Below are 25,765 nucleotides of genomic sequence, written 5' to 3'. Positions count from 1 at the left end.
GTGGGCGGTTTTACTGTTCGCACGGGGCCGTTTCCGGGAGGCGGAGCTCAGACTCCCATTTTCCTTTTCTTCCGACCCTTCCACGCCAGCTCCCAGCTCCGCTGGCAGTGAGGGCCCAGAGCTTCCCGCGCCAGGCCCCGCGCTGCGCTCCGGCCGCAGCGGCAGCATGGGCGGCGCCCGGCGCGCGGGCTGGGTGGCGGCCGGCCTGGTCCTCGGGGCTGGCGCCTGCTACTGCATCTACAGGCTGGCGCGGGGCCAGCGGCCTGGAGGCCAGAGGCTTCGGCTGCGTTCCTCCCGGTCCGCAGGTGAGGCCTTGGGGATCCAAGCAGGTGGGTGGGCACTGGAGCTGTTCAGGGGGCCGGTGTTGATGCTGCTGCAGGTGTCCTTGCCTTTCCTGTGCTCCGAGTGGAAAGGAAGAGGAGCCGGAGGGAGGAGGAAGGCCCAGGTGCTGAGGGCGTATGGTCCACTTGATGGGGGTAGGGTTCTGAGCCTCTTCCCCGCCTCCACTTCTTTGTTCAAAATCCTGGGATGAAAAATTGCTCAAACTTTCTGCCTAGTCTGGCTTCACAGCTGAAGATTAGGTTTTTCAAAAGCATGTTGATTGCCTCTCACGTTAAAGCTTGCTCCGGGCCTTTATGCTACCAAAGGGAGTCTCCCGACTGTGGACTGTGTGTTGTGGGGGTCGGGGGCGGTAGAATTCTGCGTGCAGTTGCCCTCGAAGAAAGAACGCCAGAGGCATCTGCTGGGACTCAGGGTGGCCTCTGAGAGGGGAGGTACCTTGAAGTCACCGTGGTCCATTTATAGGCAAAATTGCAGAGGGGATGCTGGAGATAGATGTATATTACCTATTGCTATTTCAAAATGGAACAGTTACTTGCATGGGGGACGCCCTCCTGGTGGACAAGTACAGGGTTAGGTTTCTGTCCAGAAGTTGGTAGATGCATTCAGGATTCTAACAATTTGCTGAATGTTCTGGAGGTGTAGTTCAGATAATGGAAGCTATTAGGGAAATAAGAAATCCGCCAACCAAGAAACTCCCTACTACAAATGGAGAAAAGAATTATTATAAATAGCTTTATTATAGCATAAACATTCAACCAGATTGTTACACCCATCACAGGCAATTGGTAAAAGGATTGCAAAGACAAAGAATTCTTGTCCCTTTATGTATACAGGCAGATGTATCTATATGTAAGTTCACTGGTAGTTGGGGTGGCTATTTGTGTTAGCCTTTATCCAGAGGGAAAATAAGATTTCTCATTATCTTTATGACAAACAGGTGCCAACAAGCAGCCAGGTGCCAAGCCTAAACTCAGAGAAAAGTACATCAGCTCCATCTGATCTTCCTTGATGTTTAAGTTTCAAACAGAGAATCCTAAAGCCCCCAAGAAAGACTTTTCTTGGATTGGAAGGTGGCAAGAAGCTTCCTTAGCTTTTTAAATTATGTATATTTATGCTCAAAGGGACATATAAAAGAATTACAGATTTGCTCAAGGAAACACCCTAAGAAAAGGGAGTGTACGGGAGGTCTATTTTTCTTTTTGTCCTTTTTGTTTATTATTATTTTATTTTTTAGTTATTTAATTATTGTTCAAGTACAGTTAGTTTTCTGTCTTTTACCTCCATCCCAGCCCACCCCCCTAGCGCTCCCCACCTCCATCCCATTTTATTTTTCTTTTAACACAAGAGAAAAATCCTTTTTTTTTTTTCAGATCTGCATTTATCCTTACTTACAAAGCCTAATTTGTAGTGTTTGTGTCAGGGACATTTTTGTGTAAGTAATTGGTCTGGTGGCCTGGACTCACAGACCTTCTCACTTATACTGATAAAGAGTGACAGTCTTACTTTTAAACTTAATTTTACCAGTTTCCAAAATCACCATTACCTTAGGTCGGGCAGCTGATAAAGTAAGTTGTTCACTGTCCCTTCTTCCAGAAGCCACACCTTTATAGTTGAAGACTGGGAAATACTCATTTTTTGTCAGCATCATGCTTAGATTTTAGAGGATGATCTTTTTTAAGTTGAGGTACAATTAACATATAACATTCTTTAGTTTTAGGTGTACAACATAATGATGTCATATATTCATGTGTATGTCTTGCAAAATGATCACCACACATAGTTGTAAATTTTTTTCTTGGGATGAGAACTTTTAAGGCTTCTTGTAGCAGTTTTCAACTATGTAATATGTTAACTATAGTCACCAAGCTGTACACTGCATCCCCAGGATGTATTTCTCTCGTAATGGGAAGTTTATGCCTTCACCCAGTTTATGAATGGAGCCACCACCACACCTCCCACCACACTACCTCTGGCAACCACCACCAGTCTGTGCTTTGTATCTGAGTTTGTTTTTAGATTCTACAGGTAAATGAGAAAAAGTTTGGCCTCCTTTATCTAGCTTATTTCACTTAGCATAATCTCCTCAAGATCAATCCATGTTGTCACTCATGGCAGGATTTCTTTTTATGGCTGAATAATATTTCATATATATGCACACACACCCCACTTTTTCTTGAACCATCCATCAATGGGCACTCAGGTGATTTCCGTATATTGTAAATAATGAACATGGGGGTGCAGATGTATTTTCAAAGTAGTGATTTTGTTTTCTTTTTTAAAATATATTTTATGAATTATGCCATTACAGTTATTCTATTTCCCCCCTATTCCCCTCTACCCTGCACACCCCCTCCCCCACCTTTCCCCACTTTAGTTTATGAACACATGTCTCAAGTTCTTCAGATTCTATATTTCCCATGCTATTCTTGCCCTCCCCCCTATCTATTTTCTACCTACTGTCTATGCTAGTTATTTTCTATACTTTCCCCCCCTCCTCCCACTCCCTTGGTGATAACCCTCCATGTGATCTCCATTTCTGTGGTTCTGCTCCTGATCTAGCTGTCCTCTTGGTTTGCTTTTGTTTTAGGTGTGGTTGTTAGTAATTGTGTGTTTGCTGTCCTTTCACTGTTCATATTTTTTATCTTCTTTTTCTTAGATAAGTCCCTTTAACACTTCATATAATAAGGGCTTGGTGATGATGAACTCCTTGAGCTTGAACTTATCTCAGGAGCACTTTATCTAGCTTTGCTGGATAGAGCAATCTTGGATGTAGGTCTTTGGATCTCATGATTTGGCATACTTCTTTCCAGCCCTTCTTGCCTGTAAGGTCTCTTTTGAGAAATCCACTGACAGTCTGATGGGAACTCCTTTGTAGATGATGTCCTCTTGCTGCTTCTAGGATTCTCTCCTTCATTTTCATCTTGGCTAATATAATGATGATGTGCCTTGGTGTGTTCCTTCTTGGGTCCAACTTCTTTGGGACTCTCTCAACTTCCTGGACCTCCTGGAAGTCTATTTACTTTGCCAGATTGGGGAAGTTCTCCTTTATTATTTGCTCAAATAAGTTTTCCACTGGTGGCTGTTCCTCTTCCCCTTCTGGTACCCCTATAATTCGGATGTTGGAACATTTAAAGATGCCCTGAAGGTTCCTAAGCCTCTCCTCATTTTTTTTGAATTCTTGTTTCTTCATCCTTTTCTGTTTGGTCATTTTTTTCCTCCTTCTGGTCCACTCCTTTGATTTGAGTCCCAGTTTCCTTTCCATTACTATTGGTTTCCTGTGTATTTCTCTTCATTTCAATTAGTTTAGCCTTCATATGTTCCTCTAGTTTGTGACTAAAATCAACCAGTTCTGTGAGCATCTTGATCACCAGTGTTTTGAACTGTGCATCTGAAAAGTTTGGCTATTTCTTCCTCACTTAGATTTATTGGCTCTGGGGCTCTGAGTTGTTCTTGAGCCATGTTTTGATCTGTTTGTGCCTGTTCTGTATGAGGAGCGGAGCCTTAGTTGTTCACCAGGGCGGGGCCACCCAGGTTGCTGGTTTGTGACACTGTATGTGGGGGCGGGTCAGAGAGGGACAATGGCGGTTTCCTCTGCTGCTTCCTGCTGCTGTGGCCTGCAGGGTCCGTCTCACTGTTAGCTCCTTCACCAGTTTATTTGCGTGCAAATGTGTGACCGCGATCAGCCCTCAGTGGGTCCACCACCTTGCGCCCTCAGTGGATCTGCCCGCTTCTCCACACCTGGGATCCACCCATGGCTGCTGGTGCACCTGGGTCACGTGCCTGGGTGGGTCCGATGGATCTTTCCTGCCCGATGCCGCTCTGCTGCTGGCTCTACCCCTCTTACGGGTTTGGCTGAAGGGTTCGTTGTTGTCAGACTTCCCTGTAGTTCAATTTTCTATGGTTTGGCTATGTTTTTATTGCTAAAACTTTGTTGTTTTTAAACTTGGTTGTGTGAGAAGGCACAGTGATTCCACCTATGTCTCCATCTTGGCAGAAGTCCTCTGATTTTGTTTTCTTTAGACAATACCCAGGAGTAGAATCACTGGATTATATGTAGTTTGATTTTTAATTTTTTGAGGATCCCCCCATAAAGTTTTCCATAGTTGCTGCACCAATTTACATTCCCACCAACAGTGCACAATGGTTCCCTTTTTCCTACATCCTCATAAACACTTGTTACTTGTCTTTTTGTTGTCTCTTTGATGATAGACAGTCTAACAAGTATGATGTGACAGCTAGCTTATTGTGGGGGTTTCTTTAATCCTCAACTAAGGACATATTTCCCTTTGTTTATTAGAAAGAGAGAGGGGGAGGGAGGAGAGAAAGAGAGAAACTTTGATGCAAGATAGAAATATCAATTGGCTGCCTTCTCATTTGTGCCTTCAGACTTACAATGTAGCCATGTTCCCTGACCGGAAATTGAGCCTGCAACCTGTTGGTCCGTGGGATGATGCTCCAACCAACTAAGCCACACTGGTCAGGGCCACATTGTGGTTTTGATGTGCATTTACCTGGTGGACTCTGGACATGTTTGTGTCTTTGGAAAAAGATCTTCTGCCCATTTCTTAATCAGATTGGTTCGGTTTTTTGGCTGTTGAGTTGCATGAGTTCTTTATATATTTTGGATATTAACCCCTTATCAGATACATGATTTGCAAATATTCTCCCATTCCATAGGTTGTCTTTCATTTTGTTAATGGTTTCCTTTTTTGTGCTGAAGCTTTGCACTTTGATGTAGTCCCACTTACTTATTTTCACTTTTGTTGTTTTTGTTTCTTGATGTCAAATTCAAAAAATCATGCCAAAATTTATGTTAAGCTTACTGCCCATGTTTTCTTCTAGGAGTTTTATGGTTTCAGATCTTACTTTCAAGTCTTTAGTCCATTTTGAGTTGATTTTTGTGCATGGTGTAAGATAGTCCAGTTTCATTATTTGCATGTAGCTGTCCAATTTTCCCAACACAGTCCTTCCCCATTGTACATTTCTGGCTCATTTGTCATAAATTAATTGATCATGTGTGTGCGAGTGTATGTCTGCAGTCTTTAAGGTTTTCTATATATTTATCTGCAAATAGTTAACAGTTTTACTTCTTTTCCAGTTTGGATGCCTTTTATTTTCCTTTCCTAATTGCTTTGGCTAGGACTTCCAATACTGTGTTAAATAAAAGTTGCAAAAGTAGACATCCTTGTGTTGTTGCTGATCTTAGAAAAACCTTACAGCTTTTCAGTGTTTAGTGTGATGTTAGCTATAGGTTTGTCATATGTGGTCTTTATTATGTTGACATTCCCTCTATACTCGTTTTTCCATGTGTTGATCACATGATGCTTACCCTTATTTTGTCAAAGTGCTGTATCACATTGACTGATCTACAGATGTGGAACCATCCTTGCATCCCCAGAATAAGTTTCAGTTGCTCATGTTGTATAAACTTTTTAATGTATTGTTGAATTCACTTTGGCTGTATTTTGTTGAGATTTTTGCATCTGATCATCAGAAATATTGGCCTGTAGATTTTTCTTATGGCATCCTTGTGTGGTTTTGACATCAGGGTACTGCTGGCCTCATAAAATGAGTTTGGAAGAGTTTCCTCTCTCTTGGTTTCCATTTATTTCTGCTCTGGTCTTTATTTTATTCCTTCTACTAATGTTCAGTTCATTTGTATGTTACAGTTGAAGCCTGCTCCTTAGGTCATAGCTATTAAGATAAGCAAATAAGCCTCGTTCTGGGGGAAAACCCAGTTTTCATCTGCTGCCTGGTCTGGGCCTTAGGTTAGCGGCAGCAGTCTGCACAGTCCCTTAAATAACTCTCTCTTAATTCGCCATAGCCTGTGGGTCTTGTGGATGCAAGCCCCATTGGCTTTCAAAGCTGGATGTTTTGGGGGCCCATCTCTCAGGTGGGAGTCTTAAAAATTGAGGCACAGGATGTGGTATCCAATCCCTTCACTCCTCAGGGAAAATCTAGAAAGATGAATTTCCTCCCAGTTGTGGCAAGGGTGGGCTTTATGGGCAGGTTTTGCCTCTGCCGGTTTTGATGTCGTTTTTTCTCATTTGCCCGGTGTGTAGGAATCACTCAGTTTCTGGGTTTCTTTCAGAGGGTGTTGTGCCCTGTGTGCTGTAGATGCAGTTTGTGGGAGGAGGGGAGCTCATATATTTTATAACACCAACTTGAGCCAGAACCAGATGATCTTTTCTTTGTCTTAAAATTTAAGAAATTTGTCATTCTCATGGCGTCAAGACTGTTTGAGAGGATTGAAAACAATGGAAACAGTCGCACTTCATTCAACAACCTAATATCAAAACCTGGCAAAGATTGCATAAAAAGACTATAAATCTGTCTCAATTATGAATAAAAATGTAAAAACGTTAAATAAAATATTACCAAATCAAATCCATTAGGCGAGTAAAGTCATAATATACCAAGGCCAAATGGGTATGTGAGGAAGATTTATCCTGGAAAATATATTAATGTAATTTATTGTAAATAAATTTATTATAATTTATTATGTTAATATAGAGTAAAGGCAAACATACATGATGACCTCACAATAAAAATAATAATTAATTAGAAAATAATGAACTTCGCTGCAAAAAATAATAATACAGCATTTGAAAATTATCATTTCTGATAAAAAATGCAGCAAGTTAGGAATAAATAGAAGGAAATGTTCTTAAATTGATGAAGAGCATTCATGAAAGGCCAAATAGAACATTATGTTTAATACTGAAACACTAGTAGCATCTGCACTAAATTCAAGAACGAGAGGGGGGCCCTGCTCTCACAACTACTATTCAACACTGTCCTGGAATCACAGCTTGATGAGACAGGAAAAAAATGCATAAATACTAGAAAGCAGACAATTATAATTAGAAGTGACATAGTGATTTATTTGGAAAAATCCAAAAGAATCAACTGAGTAAATTTTAGAAGCAATGAGTTTAATAAAGGAACTTGAATGCAAAATAAATATACCGAAATCAGTAGCTTCTTCTATATAAGCAATTACCAATTAAAAATTTTAATTGACAGGATTTTTTTATGATGGCAATAAAAACTTTAAAAACTAAGAATACATCCAGCAAGAAGCCTATATGAAGGTAATTTTAAATGAAGGACATAAGGCTACACAAACAGGAAAGCATATTATTACTGGATGGAATGAGTTTGTACCAGGACAGTTATCTCAAAATTTATCTTGCTGTGATGTTATTTGGTAGTCACTTTTCATTTCCTTTGAGAACTCTAATTTCTTCTCAGTTTACCCAAGGAAATGGTGAACCACTGAGTCCAAAATTCTTTTCACTGTCTTACTGGCACGACGCTAAGTGGAGAACTAGCACACGTGTTTGCCTCACCTGTGTTATTACCAGTGGCAACACTGGTAGTTTGAAACCAGCATTTCACAATTCACCAGGGGAAAAGCTGGGTGTTTGGTGACCACCATCCTCTGAAGCAGGGTTGCCAAACTCATTTCCACGGGGGCCACATCAGCCTCACGGTTGCCTTGAAAGGGCCAAATATAATTTCCACTCCTTAATGGTTAAGAAGTAGTTACATTTACACAGTCCTAAAATTATTTCTGCCTTTCAGAGGCCACTGCAAGGCTTATATGGCCCCCAGTAAAAATGAGTTTGACACCCCTGCTCTAAAGGGTTTAGAGTTTCAGATTTATTTCTTTCCTGAAAAAAGTAATGCATGGTTTTTATTAAAAATTCAAGCAGAGGATATAGGATTATTTACAAAATTAAGTGGGGCTCATCATTTTAATAGATTAAGAGGGATGGTGGTGGTGTATGGGGGTGGGGAAGCACTAATGGACTGGGAGTGAAAAAATCTGATTCTAGAGCCAGTTTTTTATTAACCAGCAGTGTGTCCTGTTAATAAAATAATAACTAAAATATTCCAGCCCTTCACAGTATTTGAGGCGCAAAAATGCTTTGGGGCAGGTGCTATTAACTCCCATTTAACAAATGAAGAGACTTAGGTATAGAGAGGTTAAGTCTCAGCTGGTAAGTAGCTTAGCTGGAGTTAAAACTGGACAGTGTAGCCCTTAGCCTTGGCTTACTTTAAGCTACCACATTGTGCCTCTTCCATTCAAGTGAAATTCTATAATTTAACACTTTTCCCTGTAAAAATTTATTTAACCATTTGTATGTAATTTTATTTAACTATTTATACATAATTTATTTAATATATCTATAAAACTTTTTTATTAGGTTATCCAAAAAATCTGTTTAGTTTTCCCAGAAAATAAAAGACACAGTTTTCATTTTCACCAATAACTTTATTGATTTGGATATTTTGAGTATGTTGGCTATCTCTTGCTATTGGCTTCTGGTGGATAGAGGCCAGGGATACAACTAAACATCTTCTAATGCATAAGACAAAGAATTCAACAGAGAATTCATTGTTGACTTTAGGCAAATCCTGAAATGATCTTGGCTTTCAGTTTCTTTGTGTTAAAATTACAGGTTTGGATGAACCCTAAATTTTTTTCAGTTCTAGAATCTGTGTTTTTGTCATTCTTTCACTCATTTTTTCAAGTATTCTTTGGGTTAAACCCTGTTTTATAAGGTGTAAATGAGTGGATTTAGGAGTAAAAGCAGGGCCCAGAGATCCTGATAATAAGATCTAGGAGTGAGAATCTGCTGGCTTAGATTTCATATTTTCCTAACAGTTGATTTCTTTCTTATTTGGCATCTTCAGGGCAATGATATCACTTACTGGTTCCTATACTCTGTGTGTGTTCCTTCCCCTCAGAGTTGTTGTGATTCTCCTTTAAGCAGTAGACTTAATTATTTTAATTACAGCAATAATACATGTTGTTTACAGCATTAAAACCTGTTTATTATTTTTTAAAAAGTTAGTACTCACTAGCACAGGGTAGAAAATAAAGTCATTTTTATTCCCAGCACTCAAAGATAATGGTCTATAATAACTTGGTACATATTTGTTTAAAAGAAAAGCACAGATGTGACATCATATAGTACCCGGTTTATATAACCTTCTCCCCTTCCCCACTCCCAATAGTGTGTTATGGACACATGCACTGTCTGACCTGTAGTCATAGTGTTATAAAAAATGGTTTTCGTTTTTTTTTTTTTTGTGATGATTCCTGCAAAGAGAAATTTTTTACACGTTAGAGCTACAAATTCTAAAAAGTCACTAAGCAGATCTGGCATTTGACTATTCCAGCATTCACTCAGACTGACAGCTTTATCTCTTGTAGCCCCCCTAGCAGGACAGGACTGTTACCTAGCATCGCAGTCACCAATTCCTTGTTCCTATAAAACAAGCAAAAATGCTGCAGCACAGACATGATTGGTTTACTCCCCTAACCTTTTCTTCTGCTGGAGGTGCTCTGAAAATCGGGATCAGAAAAGGTCTGCTTAAATGCAAATCCTGCTCCCATAGGCGAGTGTTCTATTGGATGTGTGTACCTGATTTTTAAAAGAAACAGAAAATGCAGCTGGCATTAGGGGTGTGTGTTACTTGCATGTAGTGTCTTACCAAAATACCAGGTGACTAATTTCTTCATGTCAGGAAGTTTCGGTTTCCCACCTGTAAATTGAGAATTACAGTAGTATCTTCTTCCCAGGGCTCCTTGAGGATTAAATTAGATAAAGCACTTTAACACCATGCCTAGCATCAGGGCATTCAATGCTGTTTTTAAAATTTTTTATATCTCATGCTGCTTTTAGGTGAACTTTAAATAATTTTCTTCTTATGCAGAAGACTTAACCAACAGTTCATATGATGATGTCCTAAATGCTGACCAACTTCAGAAACTCCTTTATCTGCTTGAGTCAACTGAGGATCCTGTAATTATTGAAAAAGCTTTGGTCACTCTGGGTAACAATGCAGCCTTTTCAACTAACCAGGTAAGTACCCCATTGTCAACAATAGGCTCCTCTCCTTCTTACACACCAGCAGTAATTGTGACTCTGAGCAGTAACCTCCCAGAGCCTCAATTTCCTCATCTACACAATGTGGCTACTTAATACCTATGGCATAAGGATTGTTTTCTTCTGAAAAGCACAGCTTAATAGGTTTCTAGATCCCTATGAAGTTGGTCACAGGTATCAAATTCATGAGTTTAGCACTGCATGACCTTTTTAATTATTTGAAACTCAGCAGAACATTTAAGTACATGCTTTACAGTGTAATAACTCTTAACTCAGATGGTTCTAGTACAGGTGGTTCCTGGTCTCTCTGACAACCACTAACCAATGAAAACAGCTTCTACAAGTAGAGACTTGACACCAAGATGAAAGAGATTAATTAGAATGCTTTTTGGCTCTGCCTCCACCCCACTCCAATGGAGAAAGAGTAGAACATTTTTTGTTATTATTTCCAGCTAATGCCCTTTGTTGACATGGTCATGAATGCAAAATTAATTTGAATTTATACTTTATTTTAGTTCAGTTTTCTCCAGCATGGCAAGATTTACTGTAAAGCTCTAGTGATTTATAATGAAATATAAAGAATATTTGTAAAAAGAGGGGGGGGGGGGGTGGGGAAAAAAAACAAAAAATTTTAAAAAATATAAAATTTTAAAAATGTCAGAGAGAAAAAAAAAGAATATTTGTGTATTGCTCACATTCTTTCAGTTGCAAGTGACAGAAATCGGCTTAAATTATTCTGAACTAGAAAGGGGAAATACTGAGCTTAGTTACCTTGGACATCCAAGAATAGCACCACTTTCAGACACAAGTGAACACAGTTCAAGGCTATGGAAAGTGTTCCCCGAGCTCTCTTTACCTTCTGTCTGCTTTACCCCTGCTTCTTTTTGTGTATTGCTTGCTCTGTGTCTCTGTGGCCACAAAGAAGCTTTCTTCATAGGGATGGAAGCAAAGTAACTGGCCTCTGAAGCCTTCATTCCTATAGCTCATAATCCAGAAAGTGGAGTTGCCGTGCTGAGACCAAGTGCCCACTCTTTGGGTCAATTGCGGGTCAAAGCACCATGGACCATGATCAGCAAGGCCTGGCTCACATGAGCTTCCTACGGGCAGACAGCAGGGATGAATGTAAGCACAGCTGACCAGGAGTCTCACCAGGGACTGTATCAGACAGAGGAGGTGCCATCTCGGCCCCAGTGGAAAGAGGAGTGCCAGGCAAACAACAACAACAAAAACCAATAATCGATTATCATACCTCTATTGGGATGTTTCTGATACTGTACTTTTACATCCTATTGAAACAAATTATACAGTGAGTCAATAGCCACTGGTGAATAAGCAGTTTCTTGGGTAATGGGAGTTAGTGCCCCTTATCATTAATTATGGTGCCTTGATCTGCTTTAGCAGTACAGTAGGAACAAAAGAAAAGTTGGGGGGAAGCCAGTTTTCTAGTGATCACACATCTTTGGGAAGAACCTGAACCTGAAGTTGCAGAGGGAAAGTTTTTTTCTCACTCAGTGCTATGTCTCATTAACAGTAGAGTAAGGGTATTGGGCTGTTGGTAAAAATGATAGTAATCATTTTCAGCCTCTTTTTCCTGAAACAGTTGAAGGAATTTTGTCTTTCAATGTCAGGGCCAAAGGCACATAGTATTGTTCATAGTGTTGCAACTGACTGTGAGAAATTCCCAAGTTACTTTTCCTTTGAAAACTTGGAAACCTTTTTTCAAACTCCAGTTCTGCAGGATGTGACCAGTTGTTTCTCCCACGCCCTCCCCACTGAGGAACGGCCCTCTGTGTGTGTACAGTTCATAGAGATAGAGTTGGGTTCTGAACAGTGCAGCGTTAGGAGCGCCAACCTCCATGCAGTTGAAAATTTGCAAATAACTTTTGACACCCCCAAAACTTAACTACTTATAGTCTGCCATTAGCCAGAAGCCTTACAACAATAACATAAACAGTCAATTAACACATATTTTGTGATATATGTATTGTATACTGTATTCTTAGAATAAGGTAAGCTAGAGAAAAGAAAATGTCATTAAGAGAATAATAGGGGAGAGAAAATGAGTTCACAGTATCTATTGAAAAAACTCTGTGTGTAAGTGTACCTGTGCATTTTAAACCCCTGTTGCTCAATCTGTGCTGTTTTCAGTACTCGCCTCAGGGAGCTTCCCACTTCATACAGACATTAATGCATCACAGAAAGGAAACTGTTCACTCTTGTTATACCCAAAGTTTCTCACATTTAACCATTAACCCTCACCCTTTTTTTAAATGGAACATCCATTAACATCTTGGGGGATTAGTATTCCAAAGAGTACATTTTAGCAAAACACTGCTTCAGTATTCTAAATCGGGTCTGCAACCCCCAGGCAGCAGACCAGTACTGTCTGTGGCCTGTCAGGATGGAACCAGGCTGCAGAGGGAAGCTCGTCCGAGCTCCACCTCGTGTCTGTCCGCTGCCCCCCTCACTGGCCATGGAGAAACCACCCCCTGGTGCCCAAAAGGTTGAGGGCCACTGTTTTAAATCCTAATATTTTTATAAATTTGCCTGTGTAGAGAAGTCATATAATTTATTTCAAAGTAAAATAATTTTTTAATAAATTGCTTTGAGATCATTACAGCAGCTGTGCAAGTCTCTGTGTATCGCCATGCTGTAGTTTAAATAATTTAAACATTTTAATTTACGTTCAATTGATTTTTTTACCTGTAATGTTATTGATGGTAAAATTTTTTAAATAGGAATTATAGATGGTATATTGGAAAGATAGTTCCAAAGAGTCATTAATTTTATTTGTGTCTGTGGATGCAAAGAGTAGGGAATGCCTATTGAGTTTATGGTCCTGTTTTTTCCATCTTAGATCATTATTCGTGAATTGGGTGGTATTCCAGTTGTTGGAAGCAAAATCAATGATCCCAACTACAGTATTAAAGAGAAGGCTTTAAATGCACTGAGTAACCTGAGTGTAAATGTTGAAAATCAAATCAAGATAAAGGTAAGCTATCTGAAATCACAAATGTATAAGGTTTTCTATAAATAAAAGAGAAAATAACAAAAAGATCAGTAATGAAATTTTAATAGACTCTCCTTTATAACTTTATGGCCAAGAATTACCCTTTTTCCCCAGCTTTATTGAGATATAAAATTATCATAAAACATTGTGTGAGTTCAAGGTATAGAGTGGTGATTGGATATGTGTATATATTACAAAACGATTACTACCATAGTGTTAGCTACACCTCCATCATCTCACGTAATTACCTTTTATTTTTCCCCTCTGTGGTTAGAACATTTAAAATCTCTTTTTAGCAACTTTCAAGTACACAATACAGTATATAAACTGTAGTTGCCCTGCTGTACATTAGATCCCCAGGATCTATTCATCTTACAACTAAAAGTGTGTACCCTCCGCCCAGCATCTCCTCATTTCCCCCAGCCCCCAGCTCCTGGCAACCGCCATGCTGCTCTGTCTCTATGAATTAGGCTTTATAGATGCTGTATATACCTGAGGTCCTTTGGTGCCTGTCTTCCTCTGTGTGGCTTATTTCACTTAGTATAATGTCCCTAATGTCCATCTACTTTGTTGCAAATGGCAGGATTTCCTTGTCTGTAATGGCTAGATCATGTTCCGTTGTGTATATCACATCTTCTTTATCCATCTGTCGAGGGACATTTAGGTTGTTTCCATGTCTTGGCTATTGTGAATAATGCCTCAGTGAGGTAAGGAGATAGAGGTAACGGCTCTCTCCTTGAGATTATGATTTGATTTTCTTCAACTAAAAACCCAGAAGTGGAATTGCTGTATCATATGGTAGTTCTATTTTTAATTTTTTTTGAAGCATCTCCATAATGTTTTCTATTGTGGCTGCATCAGTTGCATTCCCACCAGCAGTGCACAGGGTTTGTTTTTCTCCATATCCTCACCAATAGTTGTTAGCTCTTGTCTTTTTGATAATAGCCATTCTAACAGGTATGAGGGACTATTCTAACAGGTATTGTGGTTTTGATTTGCATTTTCCTGATGAATAGTTATATTGAGCATCTTTTCATAAACCTGTTGACCATTTATTTGTATTTCCTCTTTGGAAGAATATCGATTCAAGTCCTCTGCCCATTTTTTAATGGGGAGAAAAAGGCAGAGGAGGGAGGGATATGAACCAGCCAATAAGAGGAGAAATTTAAGCCAAGTGTGGAAAAGGAACCGGGCCAGAGGCAGATAACATCAGGAGAAAGATACAACAAAGTAGGAAATTATGTTAATTCAACATTTATTGAGCTCCTGACCTATGGTACAGAGTTTGGAAATGAACACGACTATCACCTTTTAAGACAGCTAGAATCACTCAGAACTATCGGAAACTGAGCTGAATAGAAATCTGACAACTATGGAACTAAAGAACCCGCATCAGTCCGGAAGGGTAGGAGGAGCCATACAGTGGGCGGGTCCCCACACCCACTTACGGTGGATAAAAATCCGGTAGGAATATCTCAGGAGTGGGGGGGTCCCAGCCCAGGGTTCCAGTGCCAGGAAGATAAGACCCCATAACTTCTGGCAATAAAAACCAGTGGTATTTGAGTAGATTAATAAACTACTGGATTCTCTGGCAGTTCCTTTTAAAAGGTCCATGCTAAACTCACTAAGACACATTCCCTCTGAACTCCAGCACCACTGGGGTAGCAGCTTGAAAGGCACCCCAGGTTTACTGGGAGGAACTGAAGGGTCTGGCATCAGGATGAGAGCTGGGGGACAGCTTTCTCCTAGACAGAAAGGTGGGCAGAGGCCATTGTGCCTTTTCTGAGCTCTCCCCCCACAGTCACAGAACAGGCAGGCAGGAGTCATATTTGAGACTCCTTCACCCTGGTGTACACTCTTTGCCCTGCCCTGGCATTTACCCAAGGCTCCACCCCACCCAGTTTATAAGCCCACCCCCAGTCCTCCTGCCTCTGGCTAAGCGGCACCAGGGCTGGCACCAGCAGCAGCCAGCTTTGGATCACATTTGACTCTTCCTGGGAACTTCCAAGCCCAGTACAAGCAGTGGCCATCTGCAGATTGCTTTGTAGCTCACGCTGGCTCCAGGAAGAACAAGTGGTGGCTGACCATGACTTGCACCAACCAGGAAACCCAGTGGACAGCCACAGACCATGTGAGCAGCACCGCCCTGCCCTTGCATAGTTGATCCTTTGTGGAGGATGGAGGTTGGTGGTCAGTGTTCATAGCCAGTGCTTACAGCTGACTGGCTTGGGTATTCTCTCCCATAGACCTGCCAACAGTAGTCAAAGCTCAACCATAAGAGGAGGGTGTACTCATCCCACACAGATGGCATGCCTCAGGTACCAAGTTTGAGTGATAGGGGAGGCTGTGCCACTTAACTCTATATGACACGCTACCAATATGGGAGTCCTAGTGAGTCTACCTAATACACAAACACAGGAGACTGCCAGAATAAGGAGACAAAGAAACATGGCCCAAATGAAAGAACAGATGAAAACTCCAGAAAAAGAACTAAACAAAATGGAGATAAGCAATCTATCAAGTGCAGAGTTCAAAATACTGGTTATAAGGATGCTCAAGGAATTCAGTGAGTACTTCAACAGCATAAAGAGCCAGGCAGAAAGTAAGGATACACTAATGAAAATGAATAATTTATAGGGAATCAGTGTAGAGGGGATGAATTCAAGAATGAAATCAGTGTTTTAGAACATAAAAAAGCAAAAAACAACCAAGCAGAGCAACAAGAAGAAAAAAGAAACAAAAAAAAAATGAGGATAATGTAAGGAGTCAACTCTGGGACAACTTCAAACATACCAACATTCTCATCATAGGGGTACCAGAAGGAGAAGAGTAAGAGCAAGAAATTGGAATCTATTTGAAAACATAATGAAAGAAGACTTCCCTAATTTGGTGAAGGAAATAGACATACAAGCCCAGGAAGCACAGAGAGTCCCAAACGAGACAGTTTCACACCAAGACACATCATGATTAAAATGACAAAGTTTGCAGATAAACAGAGAATCTTAAAAGCAGCAAGAGAAAAGCAGTTAGTTACCTACAGAGGAGTTCCCATAAGACTGTCAGCTGATTTCTCAAAGGAAACTTTGCAGGCTAGATGAGATTAGCAAGTATTCAAAGTCATGAAAAGCAGGGACCTACAGCCAAGATTGCTTTACTCAGCAAAGATTTAGGATTGAAGGGCAGATTAAGGGCTTCCTAGAGAAAAAAAACTAAAGCTCATCATCACCAAATCATTATTATATGAAATGGTAAAGGGACTTAAGAAAAAGATTAAAAAACTATGATTAATAAAATGGTAGTATACACATACCTGTCAACAATTAAATCTAAAAAACTAAATTAGCAAACAAAAACAACAGAGACAGACTCGTGGCTATAGGGAGGGTTTTGATGATTACCAGATGGGTTATGGGGTTTGGAGGAATAGGTGAAGAGGTGAGGGGATTAAGAAGTACTCATTGGTAGTCACAGAATAGCCATAAAGTACAATATAGAAATGGAATAGCCAAAGTACTTACATGAATTCTGTCTGGAAAAAGTCCTAGCCATTGTTAGTACACAAGAACTGTTTGTGTAACAGTATAACCTGGCAGCCAAGAAGAGTGGCCTGGCATGCACATGTGTGAACAGTGATGACTTCACTGTACTAGTCAGGATGGTAGACAGCGTTGACTGAGCATGTGTACTGTGTGGCCATTGCATTCAAAATGACTGAGTGAGTACAGCAATGAATTTGCATCAGATTTTGCATTAAGCTTGAACATTCTTCCATGGAAACAATTTGGATGATTTAGAAGGCCGCAGCTATGGGCAACTGGTGATTGGCAGCTTCATCATGACAATGCACCCACTCATGCAACACGTCTCCTGTAGAGTCTCTTGTCAAAACATCAAATCACCCAGGTGTCTCAGCCCTGCTACAGCCCATATTTGGCACCCTACAAATTATGGCTTTTCCCAAAACTAAAATCACCTTTGAAAGGGAAGAGATTTCATACCATCAGTGAGATTCAGGAAAATACGACAGGGTGGCTGATGGCGATTGGGAGAACTGTGTGAGGTCCCAAGGTGCCTACTTTGAAGGGGATTGAGGCATCATTGTCCTATGTACAATGTTTCTTGTATCTTGTATCTTATTCAATAAATGTCTTTATTTTTCATATTACATGGCTGAATACCTTCTGGACAAACCTCTTATGCGTGACCCACAGACATGAACAAAGGTGGGATTGTCTGAGGGGAGTGGTGTGGGAGTGGGGGACAAAAGGGGAAAATTGGGACAACTGTAACAGCATAATCAAAATGGTTTTTAAAAATAAATTAAATGTGGGAAAAACAAGAAGGAGGGATAAGGCAAGCTCATAAATAATTGTGCAAGACAGAATATGATGAAGTCCTTTAAGGAAAAACATCGTTGAGTACATAGGAAGGGGAGAGCTCCTCTAAGAGTCTGTAAAAGATGGAATACAACCTGGCTGTTAAGGTCTAAGTTTTCTACAGGTAGTGTTGGGGAAACATGGGGGAATTACAGGAGAAAAGACCAAGGGAAGATGGGCATGTGTTCAGTAGTAACTGATCCGGCCCATTTGGTAATCTTGTTGCTAAAACTGAAATGGTGAAAGATTTAGAGATAATAGGGATATAAATACCCAGCACAATTTTGAAAATGCTTTGAAAAACATCATCATCTTACAAAAAAAAAAGATTTATGAAGAACTAAGAAGCCCTGGCTGGTGTGGCTCAGTGGATTGAGTGCTGGTCTGGGAACTGAAAAGTTTCCTGGTTTAATTCCCAGTCAGGGCACATGCCTGGGTTTCAGTCCAGAACCTGGTTGGGGGTATATGAGAGGCAACCAGTCATGTTTTTCTCCCTCTCTTTCTCTCTCCCTTCCCCTCTCAAAAACAAATTAAAAACATCTTTTTAAAGAACTAAGGAACTATCTTTTTTCCCTAATGATGGATGTGTAATGAAATTGTGACCTAAGAGCTAATTGACTTGTAAACATTTAGATCTCAAAACCAGATTAAAACTTTATGTTCGCTTTCTTACCATTGCTTTAGATCTGCGGTAACATATATACATCTTGATTTTTTTTAAAAGTTCATACTGGTTTATGGGACAATTTGTAATTCCTTAGCAATTTATATTACGAGTTTTCCTACCAGTCGGAACTTCAGGTAGAGTTCAGAGTGCTTGCGTGAGTATCAGTTACCTGCGAGACAATTTTTTCCAAGGTGGAACAATCATGGCCAGATGAAAATAGAGTTCAAAAAACTACGTCACACTGCGTTTAGTTCTCTCGTGTGTGTAACAGAGGAGTACTGCCAGTATTGCATTACTTTTTGCCAGTGGTGGTTAATAATATGATGGAGTAGTTCATACATGTACCCTAGGTACATACGTACCTTGGACCAAATATAGTTTTGCTTCTGCTTATTTTTGATAGGACTAGTTCTAAAGCAAAATTCTATTTTACCTATTTCTCCAATTTTTTTCTGGCTTGATATACCTCCCAATATTCTACTGTTAAGGTACTTACCATGGTACAAAGTGACTTCACACGTGTTCCTCCTTAACTCTGGTGTGCTCAGAGCAGTTGACACAGTGAGCCAGACTGAGCTGGGAGGCCCCTAACAAGTGAGAGGGCTGCTGGTGTTGAGAACGTGGCCTCTGGAATTGGACATTGCTCCCACACTGTCCCGCTTATACTGGGCAGGGGATGCAAGCACCTGGAAGACTTTAAAGTTTTTCTCTGTAAAATGTTCATAACAATACCTACCTCATTAGAGTTGTTTACCGATTAAGTGAAGTATATTTGTAAAATGCTCAGTTCCTGACATTAGCAAAGGCAGCTTAAAAAATATATGTCTCTAAACTCAGATTTGGAAAGAAATGTGTTCTTGCCCTGGTTGGGTGGCTCAGCTGGTTGGAGCGTCTTCACACACACCAACAGATTTCAGGTTCGATTCCCAGGCACGCCATGTACCTAGGTTGCAGTGGGTTCAGTCCCTGGATGGGGTTTGTACAGGAGGTAACAGGTCAGTGTTTCTCTCTCATATTGGTGTTTCTCTCTCCCTCTCTCTCTAAAATTAATAAACATATTCTTGGGTGTGAATTAAAATAAAAAGAAAAGCAAATGTCTTCTTTTCTGAGGAGCCGGTCTCTTCCTGAACTATCACCCTATTTTACAGTGCAGAAAAGTTACTGTTCAATAGAAAACCTGTGGAGATTCTAAGATGCTCACTTTTCTCTTCCCACATCCAGGTGTACGTTAGTCAAGTCTGTGAGGATGTCCTCTCTGGTCCCCTGAACTCCCCCATGCAGCTGGCGGGACTGAGATTGTTAACAAACATGACCGTTACCAATGACCACCAGCACCTGCTTAGCCATTACATCACAGACCTGTTCCAAGTGTTGCTTGCAGGAAATGGAAGCACCAAGGTACGAGGCAATTGGTTATTACTTGAAGTACAAAGGTCTGTTGTATCAAGCTTATTAGATTGGAATTGAATTTACAACTCCCACAGAAAAGAAAGTTTAGTTAAAGTTTATTAAAAACTCTTACATAGGCCCAAGAAGGTAAACTATTTTTATCCCCTAATACTGAATTTCAAAATTAACTTGTGAAAATAACATGTTTCGCTCGTCAATTGTTATTTATTTGGCTTTCTGCACATTAAGGTAAAAGTTTACCTTTTACCAACGGTAGCTGGCTTCCCACCCCTGAGGACTGTGAGTGATAATGCTGGTTGATTGAAGTTTTGCTTACCTTGGGGTTAACAAAACATTGTTTTGATTCAGCCATTATTGGTTGAAAAATCTTTCTAAAACTACTCTTAAGTTCTAGTAATGGATGTCTCAGTGCTTCACTTTGACCTGTTATGTAGATGGAGGAGGCAGTAGTTTGAGCTGAATTAAGCAGGATCTCAGGAGACACCCTGTGAAAGTTACCTGAGTAGCCCTTTCATATGAGTGTGCATTCTTATCAAGTGCCATTTTTCAAGAAATAGTGTAAAACCAGAATGTAAACTAATCAAAGTTTCTGATTATTTGGGTTGATCCCTTAGTGTTTTACTATATTGGCCTCTGTTTTCTGGTACAGTTGACAAAAAAAAATGCACAAGTATTTAGAAAAACCAAATGTGAAGTCAGACTCCAAATACTCAATGTCACTGAAGTTAATTCTGAGGTTATCAAATTATCATTACAGTAGAGCCTCATTATAGTCTTTTAAAAATTTGTTCTGGGCCCTGGCTGGTGTAGCTCAGTGGATTGAGCACTAGCCCTGAACCAAAGGGTCACCTGTTTGATTCCGAGTCGGGGCACATGGCTGGGTTGCAGTCCAGGTCCCTAGTAGGGGACACATGAGAGGCAACCACACATTGAAGTTTCTCTCCCACTCTTTCTCCTTCCCTTCCCCTCTTTCTAAAAAATAAATAAATAAAATATTTTTAAAAAATAAAAATAAAATTTGTTCTGGGGTGTTTTTATATGGGCTTACCGTTTTTCTAGTAGCCAGACTTATTTGGATGTGCCCAAAGGCATTCTAAATTCATGTAATAATATTATTATTTTAACAATATTGCACTATCCACAGGAATTTCCAAAATGCATGCGTCTATCGCCATCTCTCTCCAGGGGACCAAGGAAACTCCCAGCCCTGGGGCCCCGTGGAAACTCCCTTCCCGCGTCCCCGTGGTCTTGCAGCTGTAGGGACAGTTTCTCCTCTGCATCTCTCTGCAGCCGCCTTACCCCACCCTCAGAGGAGCACTGCGTTCAGAGCCGGGCGGGTCTGGCCTGCGGCCGCAGAGATATGCCAGACTTGGTCTGTGTTTTAATAAATTTTATGACTTTTTAAAAGGTGACTCACACTACAATAGTATGTTCTATTTCTGTTTTGTTTTTCCATTACATCACCTAGTACAATATTTCTGGGATAGAAATTTTGCTTTTTTGGTCTTTCTGGGAATCTAACCACCAATTATAACATTGTTTCTCCATTAAAAAATGAATTTCAAGTTCTGACTTACAAATGAACTTTTTTAAAAAGATTATATTTATATTTATTCATTTTTTTAGAGAGAGGGAGAGAAACATCAATTGGTACCCTCTAGCACGCCCCCAACTGGAGACCTGGCCCACAGCCCAGGCATGTGCCCTGACTGGCGATTGAATCTGCATCCTTTTGGTTTTGCAGGCCAGCACTCAGTCCACTGAGCCACACCAGTCAGGGCTGAACTCTTGGGTAGTAATCCATTTGTAAGTAGGAAAATGTATCCATTTTATGTATTTTCATAGTAAATAACCACCGAAATGACTTTTTATAAATGTTTTTAATCATCACCCAAGAATTATAAATAATATTTTTAAGTGAGTTGAGAGAGAGAGAGACATCAATGTGTAAAAGAAACATCCATCAGTCGCCTCCTGTACATTCCCTGACAGGGACTGAACTAGAAACAGGTGTGCGCCCTGACTGGAAATCTAACCTTCAACCTTTTGGTACCCGGGGTGAAGCTCCAACCAACTGAGCCACCTGGCCAGGGCTTAAATCTTATTTTTTAATAAATGATCTCGCTCCACTGTAATAACCTTTCAGGTACAACACTGATTCATAACTAAATAAAATAGTGGAAGGTTAGTGTAAATTAACTGTGTGTGCCACATTTACTATGAGAGCAAAGAAAACTAACAGCTTAAAAGAAATGTCCCAGACTCACCACAAGATGGCACATGTGATAAGAGACAGAGACTTCATATGGCTTCAAACCAAAATACATAGAGCCGTTTAATCTGTACTTGTACTCTAACCTTATGGTTGGTTGGTTTTCATGTTTAACTCTTCTACACAACATGGCAACATGGGATTTTAGTTCAGGACACTATGTAGCTATTGCTGTTGCTGTTCCCTGGTTATGAACCTGCCCTCGTTGACCACTTGTGGGCCTGTTACATTGTGTTGACTTCATCCAGGCTTATTTCATACGTTGGGACTGTCGTATTTTAGAACCCTTGTCCCTATTTTCTTAATCAAAACTTCACTGACATTGGAGACAAGTGTTTATTCCCAACACTTATTTTTGGTGTTGCTGGAAGCCAGTCAGGCCAGACCAGATCTCCAGGGAGTTAGTGCACTAAAGAAAGGTCAGAGTTGTCTTTACTCTTTAATGTTAAGAGGCTGTGATTTCATGAAGGATGTCTGTTGGAAAAACATGATGTCTGCCTGTGCAAGAAAGTTTCCCGTGGTTCCCATTTGGGGAGTGCAATCAGTGAATATAGGGTGGTGGCTTTTGTTTTGACCTCATTCCCTTTGTACTGTTTGAAATTTATTATGACCCTTTATTAATTATATTAAACATTTTTAATAAAATGAAGTTTAAACTCAATATTTCATGCAGTTTTCCACAGGAAAAAATTTTAATAGTTGATTTTTTAAAAATAGGCAAAGCCATATATATTCTCCTTTAGTAACAAATTAGTATGTACAACATGATCAAAGGACGCTATGATTATACAGGACAGGTACGTAAAGACCAGAGGAAAAAATACCAAAACTTAGTGATCATTTCTGGTCCTGGAAATATAAATTTCCTTTTCCTTTGTATTTTCTGGGCTTTTTAAAAATTTTAATATTCTCTAGTAAAGCACATAGTACCTTTGTAATCAAAGGAAGTTATATAAACGACACATCCAGCTTCCTTCTCAGGGTGAGCAGAGAGCACAGTCATCGTCGTTTCCCGATTTCAGAAGCCCCTCCCTGCCCCTCACTGTAATTTCAAGTGTCTTGTAGGAACTAGTTCTACATGACCTTTGTCTTTAAAGTAACTCTATTTGGATTTATTACTGTTTTCAGTTATAAGTGATAAGAATGCTGATATTTTAGGTACTTGGCTCTAGGTTAGCATTTGTCTGCTGATTTTTCTATCACTACCTATTTAAAATGATTGTAAAACATTTTTCACATAAAGGAGGTGAGGTCAAAGACTCACTGTAACCTACTAAGAAGAAAAAGGCCATATGGTTATTTATTCAGTCTCAGTAGCCAAACTGCTTTAAAATTTTCATTCTTTAAATAGAAATAAACTGAGCTTCAAAAGACTGCTTTTCTGTTCCAAAGATCCTATTTCACCTAACAGTAATCATAATAAAGTTCCTTTTTGTAACACATGTTAAGCCTACCATGTGTTAGGTATGTATGTGGGTGAGGGTGGATGGTGAAGGCAGTCACGGCCTTCTCCCGATCTCCCTCACAATGTAATTGGAAATGTAGGCTTTAAATAACACTGCTGCGTCGTAAGCGCTCTGAAACCAGTGCCACGTGTTGGGAGCGAGCAAGCCCAGGAGCCCGTTCATGCTGAGATGGATGGAGAAGCCTCCAGGGAGTAAGAGAATTTGAGCCAGACCTTGAAGCACAGGCAGTACGTTAAAATGTGATGTGGTGAGAGGACAGCTGGGTCTGAAACAAACCAGTGTTATTCTTATTTCAGGTTCAAGTTTTGAAACTGCTGTTGAATTTGTCTGAAAATCCAGCCATGACAGAAGGACTACTTGGAGCACAAGTAAATAGCTTACAAATTTGTTTTGTAAATACACAAATATGTAGATTTACCCCTTTTAAAATGTTACCTCTGAGAGCAATATTGTGTTGTTCTCTTTTCTTTTTACCTACATGAATTTCCTCAATTTTTTTGTAATGAGCATATTATACTTTAAAAAATCATTTTTAAAAAGGTCTCCCTAGCAAAAATATGTAATTTTTCTGTCTCTACCCAATTTGGGGTACCCTGTGTAATCACATCTTTTACACTTGATTTGTTTATGTTCATATGTACCCTATTGTCCGCTGGAACACTAGTATTTATTGAGCCCTACTATGTGCCAGGTGCTGGACCAAGTGCCAAGATACTGCATGTACTGCACCGTCAGTAACATGACCTGGTGTCTGTCCTCACGGACCTTACACAAAAATCTGTAACAAATGAACAAGGCAATTAAAAGACAAGTGTTTCGAAGGAAGCAGAGGTGGCCCAGAGATAAAATGACCTCCACTCCTGTGGAAAAGAGACCGGTATTCATCTGCTTATCCCTGTGCCCTGCAGGGCATGTGTGTAGTAAATGTTAGGTGAATTGAGTTCCCACAAAGACTGTATGTATGATGGGTCTCCAAAAGAAGGTGAGTGTTTTTCCATATGATTATGTTCTAGCATTGCAGGAAAATAGTATTTTTCAGCTAAAACATGAAATCTTTTCCCATTAGTATACAATGTGGCGTTACAAAGATCTTACATATATGTTATACAATCTTAGGGATAACTCTCTGTGACAAGATTTTAAAAACATTTAACAGTTTTAAAATGTGAAAATATACATGAAAAATGCTTTCATGTATTATTAAAATGAAACTCATTGTTTCCCATTTCAGGTGGATTCATCATTCCTTTCCCTTTATGATGGCCACGTGGCAAAGGAGATTCTTCTTCGAGTTCTTACACTATTTCAGAATATAAATAACTGCCTCAAAAAGGAAGGCCATTTAGCTAAGCCTGCTTTCACTAAAGGTTCATTGTTTTTCCATTTATATGGGGAAGAATGTGCCCAGAAAATGCAAGCGTTAGTTAATCACCCTGATGCGGATGTGAAGGAAAAGGTAACAATAATACCCAAGTTCTAACTCTTAAATCATATTTTTCCGAAGCATAATGCAGTCTGGAAGTAATGCATGTAAACTTCTTTCTCCACGTCTTTACAAAGGGATTCTTTCTTTCAGCCACTGAATTTAAACAGTAAATATCAGATTTCACCATTTACACAGTGTAACAGATTGTTCTAAAACATTTCTTTTTATTTTGCTGTTTGCTGAGCTACTTCATTTATCTCCTTGACACGAAGTGACGGTGACCTTTTTATGTGTAAGCTACTCTTCTGTGTTTGCTGTGATTTGTGGTTACTCATCTGAGGCAGCATTATTAGTACATGTATGTATGTGATTGTTTCAGAACAATGACCTTGTTCTTCTAGTAGCAATGAGATCCTAAGCTCAAGTCCACCTGCCAGCCTAGCCATACTGCTTTCAAAATTCTATTCCAATCATTAGACTCTATTCTAGTCCATGAAGATTGTAAACTTTTAGGAGAAATATTTCCTAGCACCCACTCCCATTCAATGTGCCAGTACATAAAGATGCTGTGTCTAAAATACTGGGAACAATCAAAATGTCCACCTGTATAGGCAACTGGTTAAATCAGTTATCTAGTCTGAAAAGAACTAAGCAGGTCTAAATGTGCTGGTGTGGGATGACACCCATGAAATAGTGTTTTTTAAATGAAAAGTGCATGTACATATGGACAGCGCACACACTTTTAGAATGACGCTCAGACTCCTGGGAGTGGGATTTCGAAGTGAGGAAATGACTTTTCTGTGTACATCTTCTTCTACTGTATGAGTTTTTTTACTATGGCATAACTTATGTAATAATTTTTTAAATAAAAAGAAAACTCACAAGGCTGTTTTC

General features: G+C 39.8%; 1 protein-coding gene across 2 annotated transcripts; it reads left to right on the top strand.

Annotated features, from left to right (window-relative positions):
- Positions 1-37: 37 nt before the first annotated feature.
- On the top strand, positions 38-25,760 carry ARMC10 (armadillo repeat containing 10). Of its 2 annotated transcripts, XM_037167706.2 has the most exons (6): positions 43-305; positions 10,072-10,220; positions 13,102-13,236; positions 19,519-19,695; positions 23,742-23,813; positions 24,677-25,760. In XM_037167706.2, exons 1-6 carry the CDS (start codon positions 167-169, stop codon positions 24,923-24,925), a joined length of 921 nt encoding a protein of 306 aa, XP_037023601.2. In that variant the 5' UTR covers positions 43-166; the 3' UTR covers positions 24,926-25,760. The 2 variants fall into 2 exon arrangements, with proteins under 2 accessions (XP_053524892.1, XP_037023601.2); XM_053668917.1 differs by lacking the exon at positions 19,519-19,695 and having other exon boundaries at positions 38-305.
- Positions 25,761-25,765: the final 5 nt, after the last annotated feature.

Source organism: Artibeus jamaicensis, unplaced genomic scaffold, assembly GCF_021234435.1.
Source record: "Artibeus jamaicensis isolate MK-2021 breed Jamaican fruit bat unplaced genomic scaffold, CSHL_Jam_final contig_518, whole genome shotgun sequence".
Taxonomy (NCBI): domain Eukaryota; kingdom Metazoa; phylum Chordata; class Mammalia; order Chiroptera; family Phyllostomidae; genus Artibeus; species Artibeus jamaicensis.
This window is presented reverse-complemented; position numbering and strand designations above follow the sequence as displayed.

Coding starts and splice junctions, on each gene's coding strand:
- ARMC10 (XM_037167706.2), top strand. CDS start 167: ATGGGCGGCGCCCGGCGCGCGGGCTGGGTGGCGGCCGGCCTGGTCCTC. Junction 306..10,071: donor GCGTTCCTCCCGGTCCGCAG/GTGAGGCCTTGG, acceptor CTTCTTATGCAG/AAGACTTAACCAACAGTTCA. Junction 13,237..19,518: donor AAAATCAAATCAAGATAAAG/GTAAGCTATCTG, acceptor TCCCACATCCAG/GTGTACGTTAGTCAAGTCTG.